The 20,603-nt window shown below is 36.9% G+C and overlaps 1 protein-coding gene across 1 annotated transcript in view; it reads left to right on the plus strand.

The window, feature by feature from the left end:
- The window catches only part of LOC310640779 (VPS10 domain-containing receptor SorCS3-like), a gene marked incomplete at its 3' end in the record, with an annotated part of 510,250 nt that overhangs the window by 440,512 nt on the left and 49,135 nt on the right, over positions 1–20,603 (plus strand). The window contains exons 15-18 of the mRNA XM_083363297.1: positions 11,514–11,631; positions 12,363–12,496; positions 16,354–16,467; positions 18,753–18,924. Of these exons, the coding sequence (XP_083219423.1) occupies positions 11,514–11,631; positions 12,363–12,496; positions 16,354–16,467; positions 18,753–18,924 (538 nt within the window). The remainder of the gene's footprint in view (positions 1–11,513; positions 11,632–12,362; positions 12,497–16,353; positions 16,468–18,752; positions 18,925–20,603) is intronic.

The raw sequence follows: 20,603 nt of genomic DNA on the forward strand, positions 1-20,603 counted from the left end.
AATTTATTTTTTAAAAAACTTGTTTTTAACTTTTGTATTTTGGTTTTAATTACCCTGTAAACCGCCCTGAGTCCTTCGGGAAAGGGCGGTATATAAATGTAATAAAATAAATAAATAAATAAATAAATAAATAAACTCAACCAAGTGACTCTAGGTGGCCTAAAATTCTAAAATTATGAAAATTAAAAATCATAAAAACAGTAAAAACCTCTAAAAATACAAATAACATCCAAGATAATTGATTAATTAGTTAATTAATTAAATTAAATATCAATAAAGCCAAGAAATGGGGCTCTTAACACCTTCTAAATCCCAGGTAGCCAAGTTTTTAAAGCCTTGCAAAAAGCCAGAAGGTTTGGGAGGGTTTACTGTCTGAGAGGAGAATATTCCTTAACCAAGAGCTATGGCAGAGAAAACCTATCTTCTAATTCCCACCAGTTGACAGAGATTCTTGCAAAAATCTGTTCCTGGATCTGAGTTGGCAGTCTTGGGGCATATATCTTGTTTTCTTGTTTAGTTCTCTCGGCATCTGCTTCTACTTCTTTCCTGATCTTAGGTGGGGAAATACCAGCGAGAGGATACATTTTGTCAATTGGTGTAGGTTTGAGACATTAAGCATACTGCTTCCTTGATAGCAATTATCAGATGGAGCAGCATACTCTGCTGCAGAGATGGTAGAGCTCCCCCCATGTATAGTTTAGCAATTTTATGATGATATTGTTCCATAAGCTGACTTTAGCCTTAGTGTTCAGGTAATGCTGTTTAAAAGTGTCATGCCAAGCAACTTTGGTGCGGGACAGTGCTGCAGTTGGTTCCCTTGCCACATAACATCCAACTTTTCCATTGCATCTCAATTTCAGAGGTGAAAAGCACACACTTGGGTCTTATTTGGGTTGGGCTTTAAATGGCTGATATGTAATATTGTCCTAATTTTTCAAGTGCTATCGTAAGTTTTACAGCTATCTCATCAAACACTGATCCTTGTGCGGCCACTGCTGTATTATCCACATAGATGAATAGAAGTGTATTGTCAGGGACTGGTTGAACATTCGTATATATGTTATATAATGTTGGAGTGAAAATGAAAGTGAGAGGAACATTATATTTTATAAGGAGAATGAAGAATATTAACAAAATAGAAAAAGACGTAGTAAAAAGAAATAATGATGCCTTGTCTTGAATATAATTTTTTTGGAATAGACTATAAAAAGAGGAATGGGAAATTAACAACTGATCCTTTTCATAAAAGAAAACTATAATTAAACCATCAGACTAGTTAAGGTAGTTCTTGAGACATCATTCTACAGCTGCTAAAGATGAGGGACTAGATAATAATTAGGTTGATCAAACAGTAAAACTAAAGCTGTTTTAAGATTTCAACAGTATTTTGCTATTAAATGCTATCTTATTTATATTTAAATTTCCTTTTATTTTTGGGGCTATTGTTATATGACAAAGTGATTTATCACACAAGAGAAAAAGTCCTTTTTAAAAATCTTTCTAACAATTAAAATCACACTATGAAGTTGTCTCTTTTGGTAACTTAGTTGGTCTAGTTAAAAATAATAGGATGTGATTCACTGAAACTCAGTTTTTATACCAGTGCCAGTACTAGATGAAACACTGATTTCATACTAGCCACGTCCAACCCATAGCCTGTGGGCCACATGTGGCCCTGCATAGCTAGTAATGCAGCCCCACAAGATCATAAACTTTTAACATTATTATTATTTATAAAAAAATAACTATACTGTATAGATTATATGTAGCCAAGATAATTCCTCTTCCCTTAATGTAACCCAGGCAAACCAAAAGATTGGACATCCATGCCCTAGACCAGGGGTCGGCAACCTCGGCTCTTTTATGACTCGTGGACTTCAACTCCCAGAATTCCTGAGCCAGCATAGCTGGCTCAGGAATTCTAGGAGTTGAAGTCCACGAGTCATAAAAGAGCCGAGGTTGCCGACCCCTGCCCTAGACTAAAGAACATGAAAGCTGACTGGGTGACTTTGGGTGAGTTACTGTAATGTCCCATGGCCCAATTCCCTTTTCAAAGTTGTTGCGGAGAAAGGAATATTAGACATGTTTAGCACCTTTAGTTATTTATAAAAATAATAAAGCCAAAATTTAAAAAAAAAACCAGAATGTTTTCCTGAATACATGGAATTCTTTAATAATCAACAGATTTTTGCAATGGATTATGAATCTATTATTTCAAAGATTTTCCTTCATCAAATTATTTAATATCAGATTTGGGCCAGATGGTGACCATCAACAGTGTTTAGCAGTGTTCCAATATCTCAGGGGTTGCCCCAAAGTAGAGGGAGTCAAGCTATTCTCCAAAGCACCTGAAGGCAGGACAAGAAGCAATGGATGGAAACTAATCAAAGACAGAAGCAACTTAGAACTAAGTAGAAACTTCCTGACAGAACAATTAATCAGTGGAACAACCTGCCTCCAGAACACTGGAAGCCTTTAAGAAGAGACTGGACAGCCATTTCTCTGAAATGGTATATAGGTTTCCTGCCTGAGCATGGGTTTGGACTAGATGACCTCCAAGGTCCCTTCCAATATTATTATTATTATTATTATTATTATTATTATTATTATTATTATTATTATTATTATTATTATTATTATTATTATTCATTGCACAGTCAGCCAGATGTTCAGACTGGATTTGGCATTTTTGTCTACCTATCGAGTCCTTACCAAGGACCTGGGATAGGCAGATGTGGATGTTTGATGGTATTACAGATATCGTCACAGGATGGAAGCAGTTCCTAGTAAGGCTGCCTATTGCAATTGACCAATGACGAATTTGTCAATGCCAAAGGTGTTCAAGTGGTGCTCCAGTTGTTTTGGGATTGCACCCAAGGCGCCTAATTATTATTATTATTATTATTATTATTATTATTATTATTATTATTATTATTATTAGTAGTAGTAGTAGTAGTAGTAGTAGTAGTTTGCTAACCAATAATAGAAATGTTAGTCTGAACCAATGTTATTCCACGGACATTATTCATGAAAGCAATTCACAGTGCAGGATTTTTTGGGCAGAACATTTGAATAATGTTCAGTTTTAAACTCTATTCAAGCTTAGGTTTTAGATCATGTATAATAAAAATGGGATTTTACAGAAAAAAATAAATTCTTTTAATATTCTAACTAATTTAATCAATAAAACTTTAGTATCTGGAGCAGCCACTAAATCAAATCAGCTGAGATTTGAAATACTCAAGTTTAATTTAAAACATCCCCATTTAAGATAGTATGAACTGAAGAAAAATTATAGAATACTGATACATGAGAAGAAACAGAAAGCAGAGGAAAACTTCTGGTCATTAAGAGGTGGTCCTCAACTTATGACATCAATGGAGCCTGCCCATTCATGTTGGAAGTCTAGGATTACGTTAAATGAAGCACCTAACTAACAACCTCCCTGTCCCTGCTTTCCCCAATGCATTCATTAAATGAATGTGAGTTGTTATGTAGAACATGGGGTGACTTATGGATGGGAGACACCGAGGGAGGCCTAGTGCAGTCATAGGCACTCCCAGGAGTCCTCCCCCACCCTCTAAGATATCCCATACTCTGCCTCCTGCCCTACAGGCCTCCTTCATATCCCACCCAATCACCATTCACTTACTTATACTTTGACGAGCTCAAGAAGTCAGGGTAGAGAAGGCCACTCCCTCCTCTCTGGTCCACGTGGCACAATCAAGAAGAAGAAATTATGCCTATTTTGTATCTGTTGCAATCTTTTCCTCTCCAGACAGCATAAACTACTATGATTTCTTCTTTGCTTCACCTGCGCTAGTTTTATGCTGGTGGTGCTAAGAAGATATTGTAGTGGTTTACCCTGGCTGGGGAGGAAAGGATTGCCATGGAAACAAAAGATATTGGATTTCTTTTTCTTGATTGTGCCATGTGGCCCAATGAGGGAGTGTCCCTCTCTTCACTGATTTCCTGAGCTCATGTAAGTAAGTATGTAAGTGAATGGTACCTCAAACATTACCTGTATTAATAAATATTTCTCTGTACAAAGATTCTAAAGCTTTTGGGAATTTAATTTCCAGGGATTTCACTGCTCCCTCAGTCCCAGATTGCTGCATACTATCTAGGACCTGGGAAAAATATTACTAATCAATTATTATGAAGCAGGGGGAAGCTCGGAAATATAGCAAACAATATCAGATCAAAGTTACTGACCCTTCCAAGGAGGGAACTAGTGTCAGATGCAGAAATTGTTGACCTTATTTCAAAAGTAAAATCTGGCAAGGCTGCCAGCCTGAATAACCACTATAATCAAATGCTTAAAAAAATCTAGATTGGTGGGGCTCTTTATTAATGGGTTTATTTACTGCAATAGATAGTTCTGATTTAATTCCTTTGGCTGGAATAGGACTATAATAGTTCTCCTAGATAAGAAGGGAGAAACAGAAGACCCTGTGAGTTATAGCCAATAGTTTGCTATCAGTCCCAGGAAAACTTTATGCAATAATGAGAAAGAATTTAAATGAAAAAAATAATCTCTTAGCTTGAGAAACACTTTGCTTTAATGGCCGCTTTTAGAAAAGGCAGATCAACAATCAACAGTGTTTTATATTGGCCCATCTTGGAGGAAAATATTATATTTTTCTGAAGGGCAAATTATTTGTTGTTTCTAAGATAACTATTTATTCTGTTAATGGAATCAAATTCTGGGCTAAATTAAGTATAATAAAAATCTTGGCTTTTGACAAAAAATTTGAAACTGTAGCTGGAAAATTCATAATCATGTGATAACACAAATAGAGAATTTTAGTTATTTTGGCACTTTATTTAATGATGCTTGAAATATTATTACAGGGCAGTGTTTTTTTTTTACTATTACACCATTGCTTCAATATGCTTATTCAAAAATTGGGAAATTTGTTCCTGCAGCAGTACATGATTTTTGTGCAAGAATTTCATTTCAAATTTTATATGGAGCTCCAATTTTGATGACATTTCCAAATAATAAGGTAGCCAAAGTGCAGGTGAGATTTTAAAGTTTTCTTTTAAGTGTTCCAAATTCTGTTATTCTCCTGGAAACTGGACAATGCCCTTTAAAAGCAAAGGGTTGGCTAAGCATTATTAACTTTTGTTTGCAAAAATATATTTTTAAAACCAGGGAAGGATTGCTTTAGAAAATCCCAAATGAATCTTTTGTAGATATGTGATTTAAAGAGATGACCCAAAAGATTAGTTGGATTGGCATTGATCCCTATTATTTATTTTCCAGAGGTATGACATTAGAATTTCATTATGTTAAACAAACATCATGGATTAGTTCAGTACAGGAATTAAGGTTTTAAGCCAAAGTTTTGTGTTCACTTATAACTTTTAGAATTAATTATTGATATACTTTTCATCTCCATAAATATCTGAATAGTTTATATTTAAGTAAATACAAAATAGCCTTTTCAATAGCCAAATTAAATGTGTTCCTATCAAATATTGTATAACATGGGGTCCAAACTTTTGGTTTGCCTGAGCTGCATTGAGTGGACAGGAATTGTCTTGAGCTTCATATAAAATATTTAATATAGTTTTACAATAAGATGATCATGTGGGACGTCATTACTAGCTGTCCAGGGCCACATGTTGCCCCTGGGCCATGACTTGGACATGCCTGTGCTGTATGGTAGATTTCAAATCCCCATATGTGAAAGATTTTGTCCCTCTAATGATATCAGTCTTGAAATGGTGGATCATATTTTATTGTTTTGTGAATTATATAAGAGTCTTTGACAGGAAGAGGTAGGAAATCAAAACAGGAAGGGATACTTTTGAGTATGTTAAGATTTTGCTTGTAAATGAAAATCCTAAAATGAGAGAAGTGACAGAGTTTTAACTCTGGCTATTAAAGCTAGGTTTTTAATAACACATCAATGACTTGAAATTTTCGGTGTATTATGTAATATTTCTTAAATAATTTACTTATTTTATTCAATGCCAAATTTTAGATTATATTTGTAAATTTTGGCTATGAATCAATTGAAATAATCATTTAAAAATATTATGGGTTTTGAATCTATTATTGCAAAGATTTGAATGTAAAATGTGAATAAAAGTCAGTGTATCAGGGAAATTATTTGGAAAGCAATCTTATATCTATCTATGTAGCCAGTAAGTGAATTTTTTATAAGCTTATTTATTGTATTTGTAAGGCTTGACAACTCCAAATGACTATATGTGGTGAACAACAATGGAAAAATAATATGATAAAAAATAGTCCAAAAAAGAATTATCCCTTCACTCATCCAAGCCCAAGGTGTAAGAGTAAAATCAGAACTTCAAAATTCACTGATTATGGTTGGGACTGAAGCATGTCAACTTTATCTGAAGGAATAGGGTGGCAGAATTATGGTCAAATAACAAATCATTATGCTATATAAGATTTTATGTAATAGTTAAGGCACCCAGGATAGAAACCAGGAGACTGTGAGTTATAGTGCTTCTTTAGACATGATAACCAGCAGGGTGAATTTGGGCCAATTGCTCTCTCCACCAATCCAACCCCACAGAGTTGTTATATGGAAACTAGGAGGAGGAAGGAGTATTAGGTATATTTGCGATTTTGAGTTATTTATAAAAATAAGTTGAGATAAAAATGTAATAAATAAACAAATAAATAACCTTGAATTATATCCAGAATATTCAAATATGGGTAACGTATTTCATCTGCCAGATATGAGTGGACCCATATATGGTCATGTGGCCACTTAAAAGAGCGTAAGCTTATATTTTGTACTTTAGAGAGTTTTATCTTGTTTTATTGCTTTAAAAATCAGCAGTGTTCACATTCATCATAAACCTGCTATTCAAGGGATCTGAAAGTAACTTAATTTTTTTGCATGTTTTTCTATCCACTGTGCCATGACTGTCGTTGAAGATATTCCCCCCCCCCCCATTGTTGTTCTCATTTGGTGAAGGGCATGTTGTTCCAAACCAACAAAGATTATTTAATTAAGATTATGAAGTCATTTTGCCAAGAAGCTAATTAGATTTGGCTATTTGATGACAACACTGTCTGTAAACAAAATGTTCTACATACTATGCAGAGTAAGAGAAATGGGAACACATCCATTTTCCCCTTTCACACATAGCCAGGGCAGTTTTTCTTTTGAAAAGCATTGCATGGACATTTCAATGCAGCTCCAGTTATCTTCATTCATGTGTTTATTAGATGGAGAGGAAAGTGAATAGAGATACTCTTGAGATATGCATTCCTATTACTATCCAGGATTTATTTTCATTCATGATGTTCTTTGAATTATTCTGACATAACCCAAATTCCAAAGTGAAAAAAAATCTCCCAAGATTTTCTAAATATATAATCAAACTAAACATTTCACATGTGCCCTTTGCTTCTAATCTTACAGTATCTAACTAGTGAAAAAAAATTACAATTCAGCCAGCAAAAAGTACCTGTCTATTAATGTTAAGTGTTTATTTAAAATTCTAATGAAGACTTCCTGGTTATAAAACTGAAAATATGCCTATTACCCAGCCATCACAATTAGGGATATAGGGTAAGTCCAATAGTTCAGTGTTTTTAAATATAATTATATATATATATATATATATATATATATATATATATATATATATATATATATATATATATATATATATATGTTGTTGTTAGCTGCGAAGTCGTGTCCGACCCATCGCGACCCTATGGACAACATTCCTCCAGGCCTTCCTGTCCTCTACCATCTTCTGGAGTCCATTTAAGCTCACGCCTACTGCTTCAGTGACTCCATCCAGCCACCTCATTCTCTGTCGTCCCCTTCTTCTATTGCCCTCAATCTTTCCCAGCATTAGGCTCTTCTCCAGTGAGTCCTTCCTTCTCATTAGGTGGCCAAAGTATTTGAGTTTTAGCTTCAGGATCTGGCCTTCTAAAGAGCAGTCAGGATTGATCTCCTAGGACTGACCGGTTTGATCGCCTTGCAGTCCAAGGGACTCGCAGGAGTCTTCTCCAGCACCATAGTTCAAAGGCCTCAATTCTTTGGCGCTCAGCCTTTCTTATGGTCCAACTTTCACTGCCATACATTGCAACTGGGAAGACCATAGCCTTGACTATACGCACTTTTGTTGACAGGGTGATGTCTCTGCTTTTTAGTGTGCTGTCTAGATTTGCCATGGCTTTCCTTCTGAGGAGCAAGCGTCTTTTAATTTCTTGGCTACAGTCCCCATCTGCAGTGATCTTGGAGCCCAGGAAAATAAAATCTGTCACTACCTCCATTTCTTCCCCATCTATTTGCCAGGAATTGAGAGGGCCAGATGCCATGATCTTGGTTTTCTTAATGTTAAGTTTCAACCCAAGTTTTGCACTCTCCTGCTTCACCCGCAACAAGAGGCTCTTTAGTTCTTCTTCACTTTCTGCCATTAGAGTGGTATCATCTGCGTATCTTAGGTTGTTGATATTTCTTCCGGCAAACTTAATTCCAACTTTTGAATCATCTAGCCCTGCCTTTCTCATGATGTGCTCTGCATATAAGTTAAATAGGCAGGGCGAAAGTATACAGCCTTGCCGGACTCCTTTCCCAATTTTGAACCAATCAGTGGTTCCATGTCCAGTTCTCACTGTTGCTTCTTGACCCGCATATAAGTTTTTCAAGAGACAAATAAGATGGTCTGGTACTCCAATCTCTTTAAGAACTTGCCACAGTTTGTTATGATCCACACAATCAAAGGCTTTAGCATAGTCAATGAAGCAGAAGTAGATGTTTTCTGGAACTCCCTAGCTTTCTCCATGATCCAGCGTATGTTGGCAATTTGATCTCTAGTTCCTCTGCCTCTTCGAAATCCTGCCTGTACTTCTGGTAGTTCTCGATCCACATACTGCTGAAGTCTAGCTTGTAGGATTTTAAGCATGACTTTACTAGCATGAGAAATGAGTGCAATGGTGCGATAGTTTGAACATTCTTTGGCACTGCCCTTCTTTGGAATTGGGATGTAAACTGATCTTTTCCAATCCTGTGGCCACTGTTGAGTTTTCCAAATTTGCTGGCAGATTGAGTGTAGCACTTTTACTGCACTGTCTTTTAAGATTTTGAACAGCTCAGCTGGAATACTGTCACCTCCACTAGCTTTGTTGTTGCTCAGCTTTTCTAAGGCCCACTTCACTTCACATTCTAGGATGTCTGGCTTGAGGTCAGTGACCACCTCATTGTGATTATCTGGGACGTTAAGCTCATTCTTGTATAGTTCTTCTGTGTAATTTTGCCACCTCTTCTTAATCTCTTCTGCCTCTGTTAGGTCCCTGCCATTTTGGTCCTTTATCATGCCCATTTTTGCATGAAACGTTCCCTTCATCTCTCCAATTTTCTTGAAAAGATCTCTGGTCCTCCCTATTCTATTGTTTTCTTCTATTTCTTTGCACTGTTCATTTAAGAAGGCATTCTTATCTCTTCTAGCTATTCTCTGGAATTCTGCATTCAATTGGGCATATCTATGTTTTTCTCCCTTGCCTTTCACTTCCCTCCTTTCCTCAGCTATTTGCAAAGCTTCCTCAGACAGCCATTTTGCTTTCTTGCATTTCTTTTTCTTTGGGATGGTTTTGGTTGCTACCTGTTGTACAATGTCGCGAACCTCTGTCCATAGTTCTTCAGGCACTCTGTCTATCAGATCTAATTCCTTAAATCTATTTGTCACCTCTACTGTATATTCAACAGGGATATGATTTAATTCATACCTGAGTGGCCTAGTGCTTTTCCCTACTTTCTTCAGTTTAAGCCTAAACTTTGCAACAAGAAGCTCATGGTCTGAGCCACAGTCAGCTCCTGGTCTTGTTTTTACTGACTGTATGGAGCTTCTCCATCTTTGGCTGCAGAGCATATAGTCAATCTGATTTCTGTGTTGACCGTCTGGTGATGTCCATGTGTAGAGCCGTCTCTTGGGTTGTTGGAAAAGAGTGTTTGCTATGACCATCGTATTCTCTTGACAAAATTCTATCAGCCTGTGCCCTGCTTCATTTTGTACTCCAAGGCCAAACTTGCCTGTTATTCCGCTTATCTTTTGGCTTCCTACTTTAGCATTCCAATCCCCCATGATGATAAGGACATCATTTTTTGGTGTTAGTTCTATAAGGTGCTGTAGGGCTTCATAGAACCGGTCAATTTCATCCTCTTCAGCACTGGTGGTTGGGGCATAGACTTGGACTACTGTGATATTGAATGGTTTGTCTTGGATTCGAACTGAGATCATTCTGTCATTTTGAGGATTGTATCCCAGTATTGCTTTTCCTACTCTTTTATTGACTATGAAGGCTACTCCATTTCTTCTGAGGGATTCTTGTCCGCAGTAGTATACCTGATGGTCATCTGAATTAAATTCACCCATTCCTGTCCATTTTAGTTCGCTGATACCTAAGATGTCGATGTTCAGTCTTGTCATCTCTTGTTTCACCACGTCCAGCTTTCCTTGATTCATGGATCTTACATTCCAGGTTCCTATGGAGAAAAAATCTTTACAGCATCGGACTTTCCTTTCACCACCAGACACATCCACAGCTGAGCGTCCTTTCGGCTTTGGCCCAGTCGCTTCATTCTTTCTGGCGCTACTAGTACTAGCCCTCTGCTCTTCCCCAGTAGCATATTGGACGCCTTCCGACCTGAGGGGCTCATCTTCCAGCGTCAACAACATATATATATATAGTTGTTGTTGTTGTTGTTAGTTGCGAAGTCGTGTCCGACCCATCATGACCCTATGGACAATGTTCCTCCAGGCCTTCCTGTCCTCTACCATCTTCTGGAGTCCATCTAAGCTCACACCTACTGCTTCAATGACTCCATCCAGCCACCTCATTCTCTGTCGTCCCCTTCTTCTATTGCCCTCAATCTTTCCCAGCATTAGGCTCTTCTCCAGTGAGTCCTTCCTTCTCATTAGGTGGCCAAAGTATTTGAGTTTCAACTTCAGGATCTGACCTTCTAAAGAGCAGTCAGGGTTGATCTCATCTAGGACTGACCAGTTTGAATGCCTTGCAGTCCAAGGGACTCGCAGAAATTTTTTCCAGCACCATAGTTCAAAGGCCTCAATTCTCTGGCACTCAGCCTTTCTTATGGTCCAACTTTCACAGCCATACATTGCAACTGGGAAAACCATGGCCTTGACTATACGCACTTTTGTTGGCAGGGTGATGTCTCTGCTTTTTAGTATGCTGTCTAGATTTGCCATAGCTTTTCTCCCCAGGATCAAGCGTCTTTTAATTTCTTGGCTGCAGTCCCCATCTGCGGTAATTTTGGAGCCCAGGAAAATAAAGGATGAATATAGAGTAATAAATAAAGTAGAAAAATCTAATTCAGTTTTTCTTCCAAATTTGGAGATACCAAAAATTAGGACTTTTTCTTTCTATAATTTAAAGTTACAAAAAAAGTTTTGAAATACATGTTTTGTGTATGCAAAATTGTTATTTGGGGTTAATCTATGTATATATTCTTTTTCTCTTTTTTATTTTTCTTTAATCTTCAAATATTTAGAATCTTTGGCCATCTCAATCTCCGTTCTGAATGGCAACTGGTAAAAGTGGATTATAAATCTATCTTTAGCAGAAGATGTACCAAGGATGATTTCCAGTCGTGGCATTTACACAATCAGGTAGGAATACACTAACTACTGTATCTTTCTGTCTCCCAAATGGACTACAATTCCTAGCTGTGAGTGTTATTCTAAATTAATGAATGTAAGTCACAGGATGTAGTTATACTGGAAGATGAGAAGCAATGCAAATCTAAATAGGATACTAGAAAAGTAACTGTGGCTACTCATAAAATGTCAGACAAATAATTGCTTTAGTTATCTACCTGTGATGATATGGTCAGAAAAACAAAGTTATGAGTGACAGAATTTCAGAAATAGCCAAATAAATGAAATGGAACTACAGGGAAGAAACATAATGGGGAGAAGGTTGCTTTCTGCATTTGGCTTATAGCCAAATTGTAGACAAATGTAAAACTGATCTTGGGAAAGGAAGGTATGAGACATTAAGGGGAGACTTGCCAAAAATATTACACAATCTTTAAAAAAGAGAACTGTGACAAAGAAACTCAAAATAACTCTGCTGTTTCTCATTGTGGGCTACTTTGAAGGACTAACAATAGGGGAAAAAATCATCAGGAAATAAACAGAGTGCTTTACCATTATTCTTACATTTCCTTATACTTTCAGTTCCCACATAATTGTACTTGGTTCTTATTTCTGTCATAAGGATAGTGTAAGAACTCAATGTTCATAGTGAGAAGCTCTAGTATTAAGCATCTGTGCACCTTGTATAATGAACCTGTACATTTTCCCATGGTATCCCAACTCAGTATTCTTCTGCATTGAAGGGCGAACCTTGTGTTATGGGAGAGAGGAAGATCTATAAGAAACGTAAATCAGGAGCATGGTGTGCATTGTCTAGAGATTACTCAAGAACAGTTGTTTCAGAACCATGCATCTGTGCTGAGTGGGACTTTGAATGGTAAGATTTATCAGTTAAACATATTTGTATGTCACCACAATCCAAAGAAAGTTTCAGCAGCCTAAATAGAATGCAGACAAATAAAAATAAAATGTCCATGGTAGGAATAACGCAATTACAAATATATTAAAAATGTGTACCAATAAGTGTAAATAAATAAAACTAATCATAATATTATTCATATCAGAAGGAAATTTTCTGGAACAATTCAATTTTTAAAAGCATCTAAAGAACCAACAAAGACGGGGCCAGTCTGATCTCCATGAAGAAACTATTCCACAATGTTCACACTGCTACCTTACCTGAACCACTCATCAAAGTGTAGAATTTACAACAATTTCTCCATGAGAGATCAAATTACTTGGGCAAATACTGGTGGATTAGATTGTTTTGTAGGTACCCAGGCACCAAGCCATAAACATTTTGTAGGTCAACACCTTAAAATTAGATCCAGAAATCAATTCACATCCAATGCAGGGTCTGCAAAAATTATGCTTTCAGTGCTGGGACCCCCAAAGGATATGAACTACTACATTTTGGATTAATTGTACTTTCCAAATATTCTTTAAGGGCAGCCCCAAATAAAGCACATTACAGTAGTCTGACTAGACAGTAATTAAGACATGAGTCACTGTAGTCATGTTTTATATTATAAAAATTTCTTAGACCCCTCCATTTATTTTACATGCTTGGCATCAAACTGCACTTACATTGCTCAGCTTGAATCTTAACACAAAAATACTATAAGGTAATATAATATAATCTTTATTGTCATTTTTTTACTGTGGGCACAATGGCGCACATCAAAAATGAAATTTAGTTGCCCGCTCTCAAAGTGAGACACATACATGACACACCTAAAACATACTACATACAACATATGTATAGACCCACACCCCTACATATACATAACAATAAAATATTAAATACTGTCCAACTTGAATATATAACGGAAGGAGGAAGCTTGAGAGTTCACAAGGTTAATGCTGTATGGAATGAAACTATGGCTGAATCTGGATGTTCTGCTACGGATACCACAAAGCCTCCTCCCAGAAAGTAACAAGGAAAACAGGTTGTGAAGAGGATGAGTAGTGTCCCAGATAATCTTACGGACCCTGTTCAAACAACGCTTCTGTGCTATGTCCTGAATGGGAGGGAGGGAACTTCCAATGATCTTTTTGGCCATCCTCACCACTCTCTGCACCGCCTTTCTGTCTGAAGCAGTGATGCTTCCAAACCAGACTGTGATGCTGTATGACAGGATGCTCTCAATTGCCCCCCTGTAGAAAGTGGTCAGAACAGAAAAAGGAAGATGAGCTTTTCTCATGCGACGCAGAAAGTGCAGGCACTGCTGTGCCCGCTTCACCAGTTTCTCACTGTTGAGCGACCAAGCCAGCCTACTTGTTAGCTGCACACACAGGACTTTGATGCTGGTAACCATCTCCACAGGTGAATCATTAATGCACAGAGAAGTGTGACTGTGCCTGCCTTTTCTGAAATCGACAATGATTACTATGCAGCAAGAGTGTAGATAACCTTGTTCCAACTGAATTTTGAACTGTGATTTATTTTCCCTCAGATTGAGCTTTGCAAAATAAGTCAGTGAATTGTTTTCTTTGGTGTATTGTATAAAGAGGTTGTCCATTACTACTTGTTTTCCTTTTTCATAGGAATGCTTTCACAGATTTACATTCTACCATTAATTTTATACTTGAAAAGAAATCTTAATTACTCCCTTCTGCCTCTCCAAAGTCTACAGAGTAGTTTCTTCTCAATATCCACTTCTCTCTTGAGGAGTGAGTTGGAGGAGAAAAATAACTTCTAAATGATCATACAATTACATAACATCAGGAAACAATCCAGATTTTATTTTCAAGCTTCACAGAAAAATGAATCATGAAATCTTTCTACACTTCTTGCTTGAAGTTTTCATTTTCCCTTTAGTACTTTATTTACCCTTGTCAGGGAAGCTTTTTCCAATAAGTTGAAGCAACAGCTGGACTCAGTAATTTTTAACATGCAAACCCCAGGGCTTTCTAGTGCGAAGGTGGGCAGTATGTGAGTTTTTAATATACATTTACCAGAAGTTAATGAACTAGTCTGCAGCCTTCAGGGCCTTGAGTTACGTTGTCGTTAATATTATTTAATATTAATGCATCTCTTCCCTTCTTTGAGGCAACATGTGACCCCTCTTGAACAATTTTAATTACTGAGTTACTACAAGGCATACTTAAAATGTGCAGGGGTGACCTACTGAGAATGATTAAATTTGAACGACAAAAAAAACTATAGCATTATAAGCAGTCCAGAAATTTAACAAACATTTTAACTACAATGTCCACATACCTGAGTGAGATAATCCATGATCCTTTGTTATTTTCTTGCCATCAGTGGACGGGCTGTTATGAAAGACTGCTCTGATTTAATGCTTCTCCAAATATTTTGTGTAATTAGATAATACATCGATATAGTTCTACTTCATGAAATAGTTGTGGATTACTCCTTTACAGAATAGCTATAATGGCATTTCACTGAATATTTTAGATAAAAATGTATTTATTTATTTAGATCTCAGAGTTCACTATTGTAAAATCACAACATAATAATAACCATTGTACATTATACCATCCATCAGTAAATGGCAAAAAGCACAAACTGGGGAAAATGCAACTTCAATCCAAAAATAACCAGAAAGTGGATTTAAAAATACAAGTTCTTTGGGTGATATAAAAATATGGTTCATATAAGTTTCAGACCTTTTACATAGATACAGCAGATTCTCTGAGTGTGAGAACTTGAAAAGTGGCAACTAAGTTCATAGACCCAATTACTGCTCCTCTCTCTCTCTCTCTCTCTACACACACACACAAACACACAGAAAGAGGGAGCACAAATTTACTTAGTGCTTTGCTGAAAACAATTGTATTTCTGCTATCATTTTTCGTTAAATCTGATGTAAGAAAAATTGCCTTCAAAATTCATTTGAAAGGATAAGACATTCTTTTGGGTGGTGCATGATGCTGTTATAGCCATTTAGAGTATCTATTACTGCATTTATATCTGTCTTTTCTTTGAGAATTTTTTCTTTGAGAACTCAGTAATGTTACTTGGGGTTCTCTCAATTGTCTCTCTGCACAAAAACAGTCCAATGAGGAATGGGCAGAGGAGAGCAAGAGAGATATTGATCCAAACTTATCTTATTCATTCTGTGAATCAGTAGGAACATCCAATCTGGGAGAAAAATAGAAAAATCCCTTTCCTCAGGACTGCTGTAAAGGAATGATGGCTTCTTCCTGTTAATAGCACACATATCAAGATGTTAAAAGGATTTTGCGATATTGCAAATATTTGAAGCGAATGTCATTCTCCCCTACTTTGGCTGCCATTCTTGAAGTATCAGATTTTAGTTTAAATGTTATCAGTGGTTCTGGTTAGAAACACTAGAGAGCAGTTAATGATTAGGACTGGGTTTCCTCTTGAAATATTTGCCTATTCTAACTCTTTCCCTTAGCAGAAACAGAATGTTTGGTAGGCTGGAAGGAAATCCATGGACAAACATAAATGAGGAGATAGAAAACATACTTGCTATTCCTTCTTTTCTTATTTGTGCACTATTTCTGCACATCTGGCTTAGACATAAGTGTTTTCTCTCACATTAGACCAGGAAGCTTTGATGTTAATGCTAATCTCTGTTGAACTAACAAACTCATACCATAGCCTTTTGCTTGTCAGTATCTCTATTCTTAATCCCACTTCACAAAGTTCTTGTGTGAGGATAACATTCTTATGCATTTCTATTTTCTCTGTGGAAGGAAGATGAGATAAATGTATATGTATTTTAAAAATTATTTTTTTAGTGATTATGGTTATGAAAGACACAGTAATAATCAATGCATCCCAGCATTCTGGTTCAACCCATCTTCTCGGATAAAAGAATGCAGTCTTGGCCAGAGCTACTTGAACAGCACTGGGTAAGTAAAAAGTTCCTTCGATGTCTGCATCTTTTCCAGAGCTTACAGCTGAAAATTAGTCTATCTTTTGCAGAAATTTTGCAAATAAGAAAAAAGAATCAACATAAATTATATGCGTTCAGATTCTAGTTGCGGGCTGCATTTTGCCTTTAAGCATCATACTGGAGGATGCAGGTCAAAAGAAAGGAGAGGGCAAGATAAAAAGCAAGGTCAAGACACAGACTAAATTTGTTTTATTTTATATTACATTTCAATTTAATTTTAGTAGTTAAAATATTAATATGATTTATCCCATGTAATTAATATTCTTTCCTTCTGTCACATTGGAATTACAATTCAAGACAACTTTGAGAGAGGTACTGGTACCTGCATCTTAATTTTCTGAGGGCTACTTGCAAGCTTGGGGGCTGGAAATTGCATGATTTTGACATAAAGGATGCTAGAGAAAGTAAAGCTAAATTAAATACTCTCCAGATGGAAGCTAATGGCACAGCATAACAGGGTAAATAAGAGCAAAAATAAGAAAGATCTGTTCATAAACTATCTGTTTATTTTAAGATAAATAATATAAATATGTGAGGTAGAATTCTTTTATTTAGAATTGTTTCAGAATCTTTCCTTTCTTTACAAACAGAACATGTGCCAACTTTCAGTTTCTTCTGTATTCTGTTCAGAGGGCATAGAGCAGCAGATTCATACTATGGCTCCACTGTTATGCTATTTCAGCTTTGTGCTAAATTTCCAGTGGGCCATAAATCTTAAACACTTACTGCTTTACTGAATGCTTTACTGCAAATGAGCAGACCAGCGTTATTGCCCAATACTGATAGACCACTTATTAAATTTGCTGGCTGCTGATGGCTTTCACCATTCCACAGAGGATGTAAAATGTTGACATCCATTATTCATACAGTGAGTAGATATGAGCTTGTAGCAGGAAACTGTTTCACATAGTTAGAACAGGGCTGTCAATGGAACACAAAAGGAATCTCCGTGTTAAATGTCCACTGCCCCTTTCCTAATTTGTCTGTCTTGTAAAAATCCACAACCGTCCACACAGAACTTCTGCGTTCAGCTTTTTAGGGAGACATAAGCAGAAAGATGGTACAGAAGGAAAATCAGGAACCAGACTGTAGATATATACTGGCATCAATCTGAAATAGCCAATAAATGCCTTTATGAGTCCACCCATCACTTGATTTTGCTTCTGGCATTGTGGCTGGTGAAGCACAACACTGAATGTTGTTAGCTGGAAGGAAAATTTCTCTTTAATATCAGTTAACCTAAGAAATCTGTTTTACTATGATTAGGGTCAAGATGAGGGCAATCTCGGGAAGATGCAAAATAAAGTAGATGTATATTTGTAATAGGTTTAGTTCAAATGGAGTAAAAAAAACAAGGTAAATGGGTCCCTGTGGATTTTACTCTGCTAGTTGTTGCTGACTATAGGGGGTGGTGCTCATCTCCATTTCAAACCCATTGAGCCAGAACTGTCTGAAGAAATTTCCACAGTCATGTGGCCAGCATGATGTAATGGAGTACTGATTTAATTCAAATGGAGAGACACTGATGAAAGAGAAACACTATAACTTTTATTAGAACTTAGTGAAATACAGCTCGTTTGTCTCCTATTTTTTTCTTTTATTTTTTAAGTAAAAAGGTAAAGGTAAAGGTTTCCCCGCACATGCGTGCTAGTCGTTTCCAACTCTAGGGGCCGGTGCTCATCTCCGTTTCAAAGTCAAAGAGCCAGCGCTTGTCCGAGGACGTCTCCGCAGTCATGTGGCCGGCATGACTAGATGCCAAAGGCACACGAACGCTGTTACCTTCCCACCGTAGTGTTCCCTATTTTTCTACTTGCATTTTTACGTACTTTCGAACTGCTAGATTGGCAGAAGCTGGGATGAGTAACAGGCGCTCACTCTGTTGCACGGCACTCGGGATTCGACCCACCAAACTGCCGATCTTCTGATCAACAAGCTCAGCATCCTAACCCACTGAGCCACCACGTCCCTATTTTTTTTTACCTTTACATTTATTTTTAAGTGCCATAATGTAAAAGGAATACCTCACTAAAGATGTGGGGAATAAGGGATATAAAAGTAGGTAAACATCTAATGAACTGCACCTTAATGAATTTTGCTACCTGAATACACCTGAAGATATTTTCAGATGTTTGATATCAGTGTTTGCAAACAATATAAGGTTTCCTTTCCATTTCTTCAAGCTGAATACATGAAATCTGAATTTTGTGAAATTTTAAAATATGAAATTATAAAATTCCATAGGTATCGGATGATTGTTTCTAATAACTGCACAGATGGTTTGCTAGAAAAATATGCAGCCAAGCCTGAACAGTGCCCAGGTAAAGCTCCCCGTGGGCTACATATTCTCACATCCACTGGCAAGTTGGTTACAGAACAAGGTTACAACACTACCTTCATAATTCTTATGGAAGAGGTAAGATAATGTCCAATGTTAATGGCATATCCAGTAGAATAATTGTCCTAGTGCAATTTTTGAAAACTTTGAAAACCCAAAGCATCCAACCAAACTATAAGAATACAACTTTAATTGATACTTTTTTGGGGTGTTTTATCAATGTGTAAATGTTTATTGGTAACACAATTAGGATGGGTGGATGGATATACTGTATAATAGAAAAGAAAGTAGCAAAATACAAGTTGGAATGGTTATACAAATCAAATCTTAATGCCTTTTGCAATAGAACTGGTGATTTGATAGTTCAAAATATAACTTCTAATTTAAATTGCATATTTTATCAATGCAATGTTTCTTCTCTGTATCAATCTATGGTGCAAAACTTTGTATGAATGCTTCTATGTAGGAATTCAGAAAAGAGCAGATGCAATATACAAATTAGAAAGCCAGTAGCTGTTTATTAAAGATCCTGAACAGACTTTCACACATAATGAACAAAACATAAAAAGGCAATAACACTGCAGGTGAGGCAAACAAAAAATGAATAAATATGGATATAAAGCTGAGGCATGGGACTGTCTGAGGAAACTCTGCAGGGTAAAGGGGATAGGAATAGGGTTTCAATTGCTTTCAGTGCTCTGCGCTGGGATATACGTAACATGAATGGCTTTGAGATCAGTTAGCCATTTCCTCCATAATTTAGAGCATCTTCTACAGTCATCTTATGCTGAATTTACAATAGTGATGATAGAATTTATTTTCTCTTAATGATAGCTGATGGATAGAGCTATGTCCCCAAGGAGCAAATGGCCTTATTTTCACAATTTCGGTGTCTCCTTTCAAATCAGTGCCTGCTTCCCTATGTGCTGCACTGATTATTGCACTGTGCTGCTTGTTCATTTGCTTGTTTTATTTTAAAAAAGGGTTTTGTTTGTGTTTATTTTCTTGTAAAAGTGAACTCAGCTATTAGAAGATTGAGGTTGATTTCTGCCTCACTGATCTTCTCAGCTGTCTGCTTTAATTGTAGAAACAAGCTACTCAGTAAAGAGAGTGTTTCTGTATGGTTTGTAAGGCTAAGAAAACGGCAATTGGGATTAGGAATTTGGCTCACAGTAAGTCTGGGTTGACACATCTGCTACCTCATGAACATTCATTGCTATTTGCTACAGCAACAAACCTGCTATTGTTTGCTAGATTACCATTCCCTATGGGTATCTGCCTGTTCCATCAAGTCTGATAAGGAGACATGCCTCAGATCCCTTCTCTAAAATGTTACCCTCTAATAGGATCTAGGAAGTGTGCCTTTTTTGTAGTAGTTTCAGCCTCTGGAACAACAGACTCTGTAGGCCTCCACACTTTTAGTCTTCCAGAAATCAATGAAGAGCTGGTTCCCCTCCCCCCCCAAACAGGAGATAGAACCTGGGGACTGTTTTGTTGGTTGTATGGGTAGTCCTCAGATTATGGCAGCCATTGGAATCAAAATTGCCAATGCTAAGCAGCACAGTAATAAAATGTGCTATGACTGCTCCACTTACTGACATAACTCTGATACTCGTTCTTGCTATTTTTAAGCATGGATTGTTAAGTAAGCACCTCAAGTAACCATGATATTCAATTTCCAGCTGGCTTCCTATTGACTGTTTGTGGGAAGCTGGCAGGAATCATGGTCATGTGACTGCAGAAGGCTGTGATGTAAT

The sequence above is a fragment of the Vipera ursinii genome (assembly GCF_947247035.1).
Source record: "Vipera ursinii genome assembly, chromosome: 5".
Classification (NCBI taxonomy): Eukaryota; Metazoa; Chordata; class Lepidosauria; order Squamata; family Viperidae; genus Vipera; species Vipera ursinii.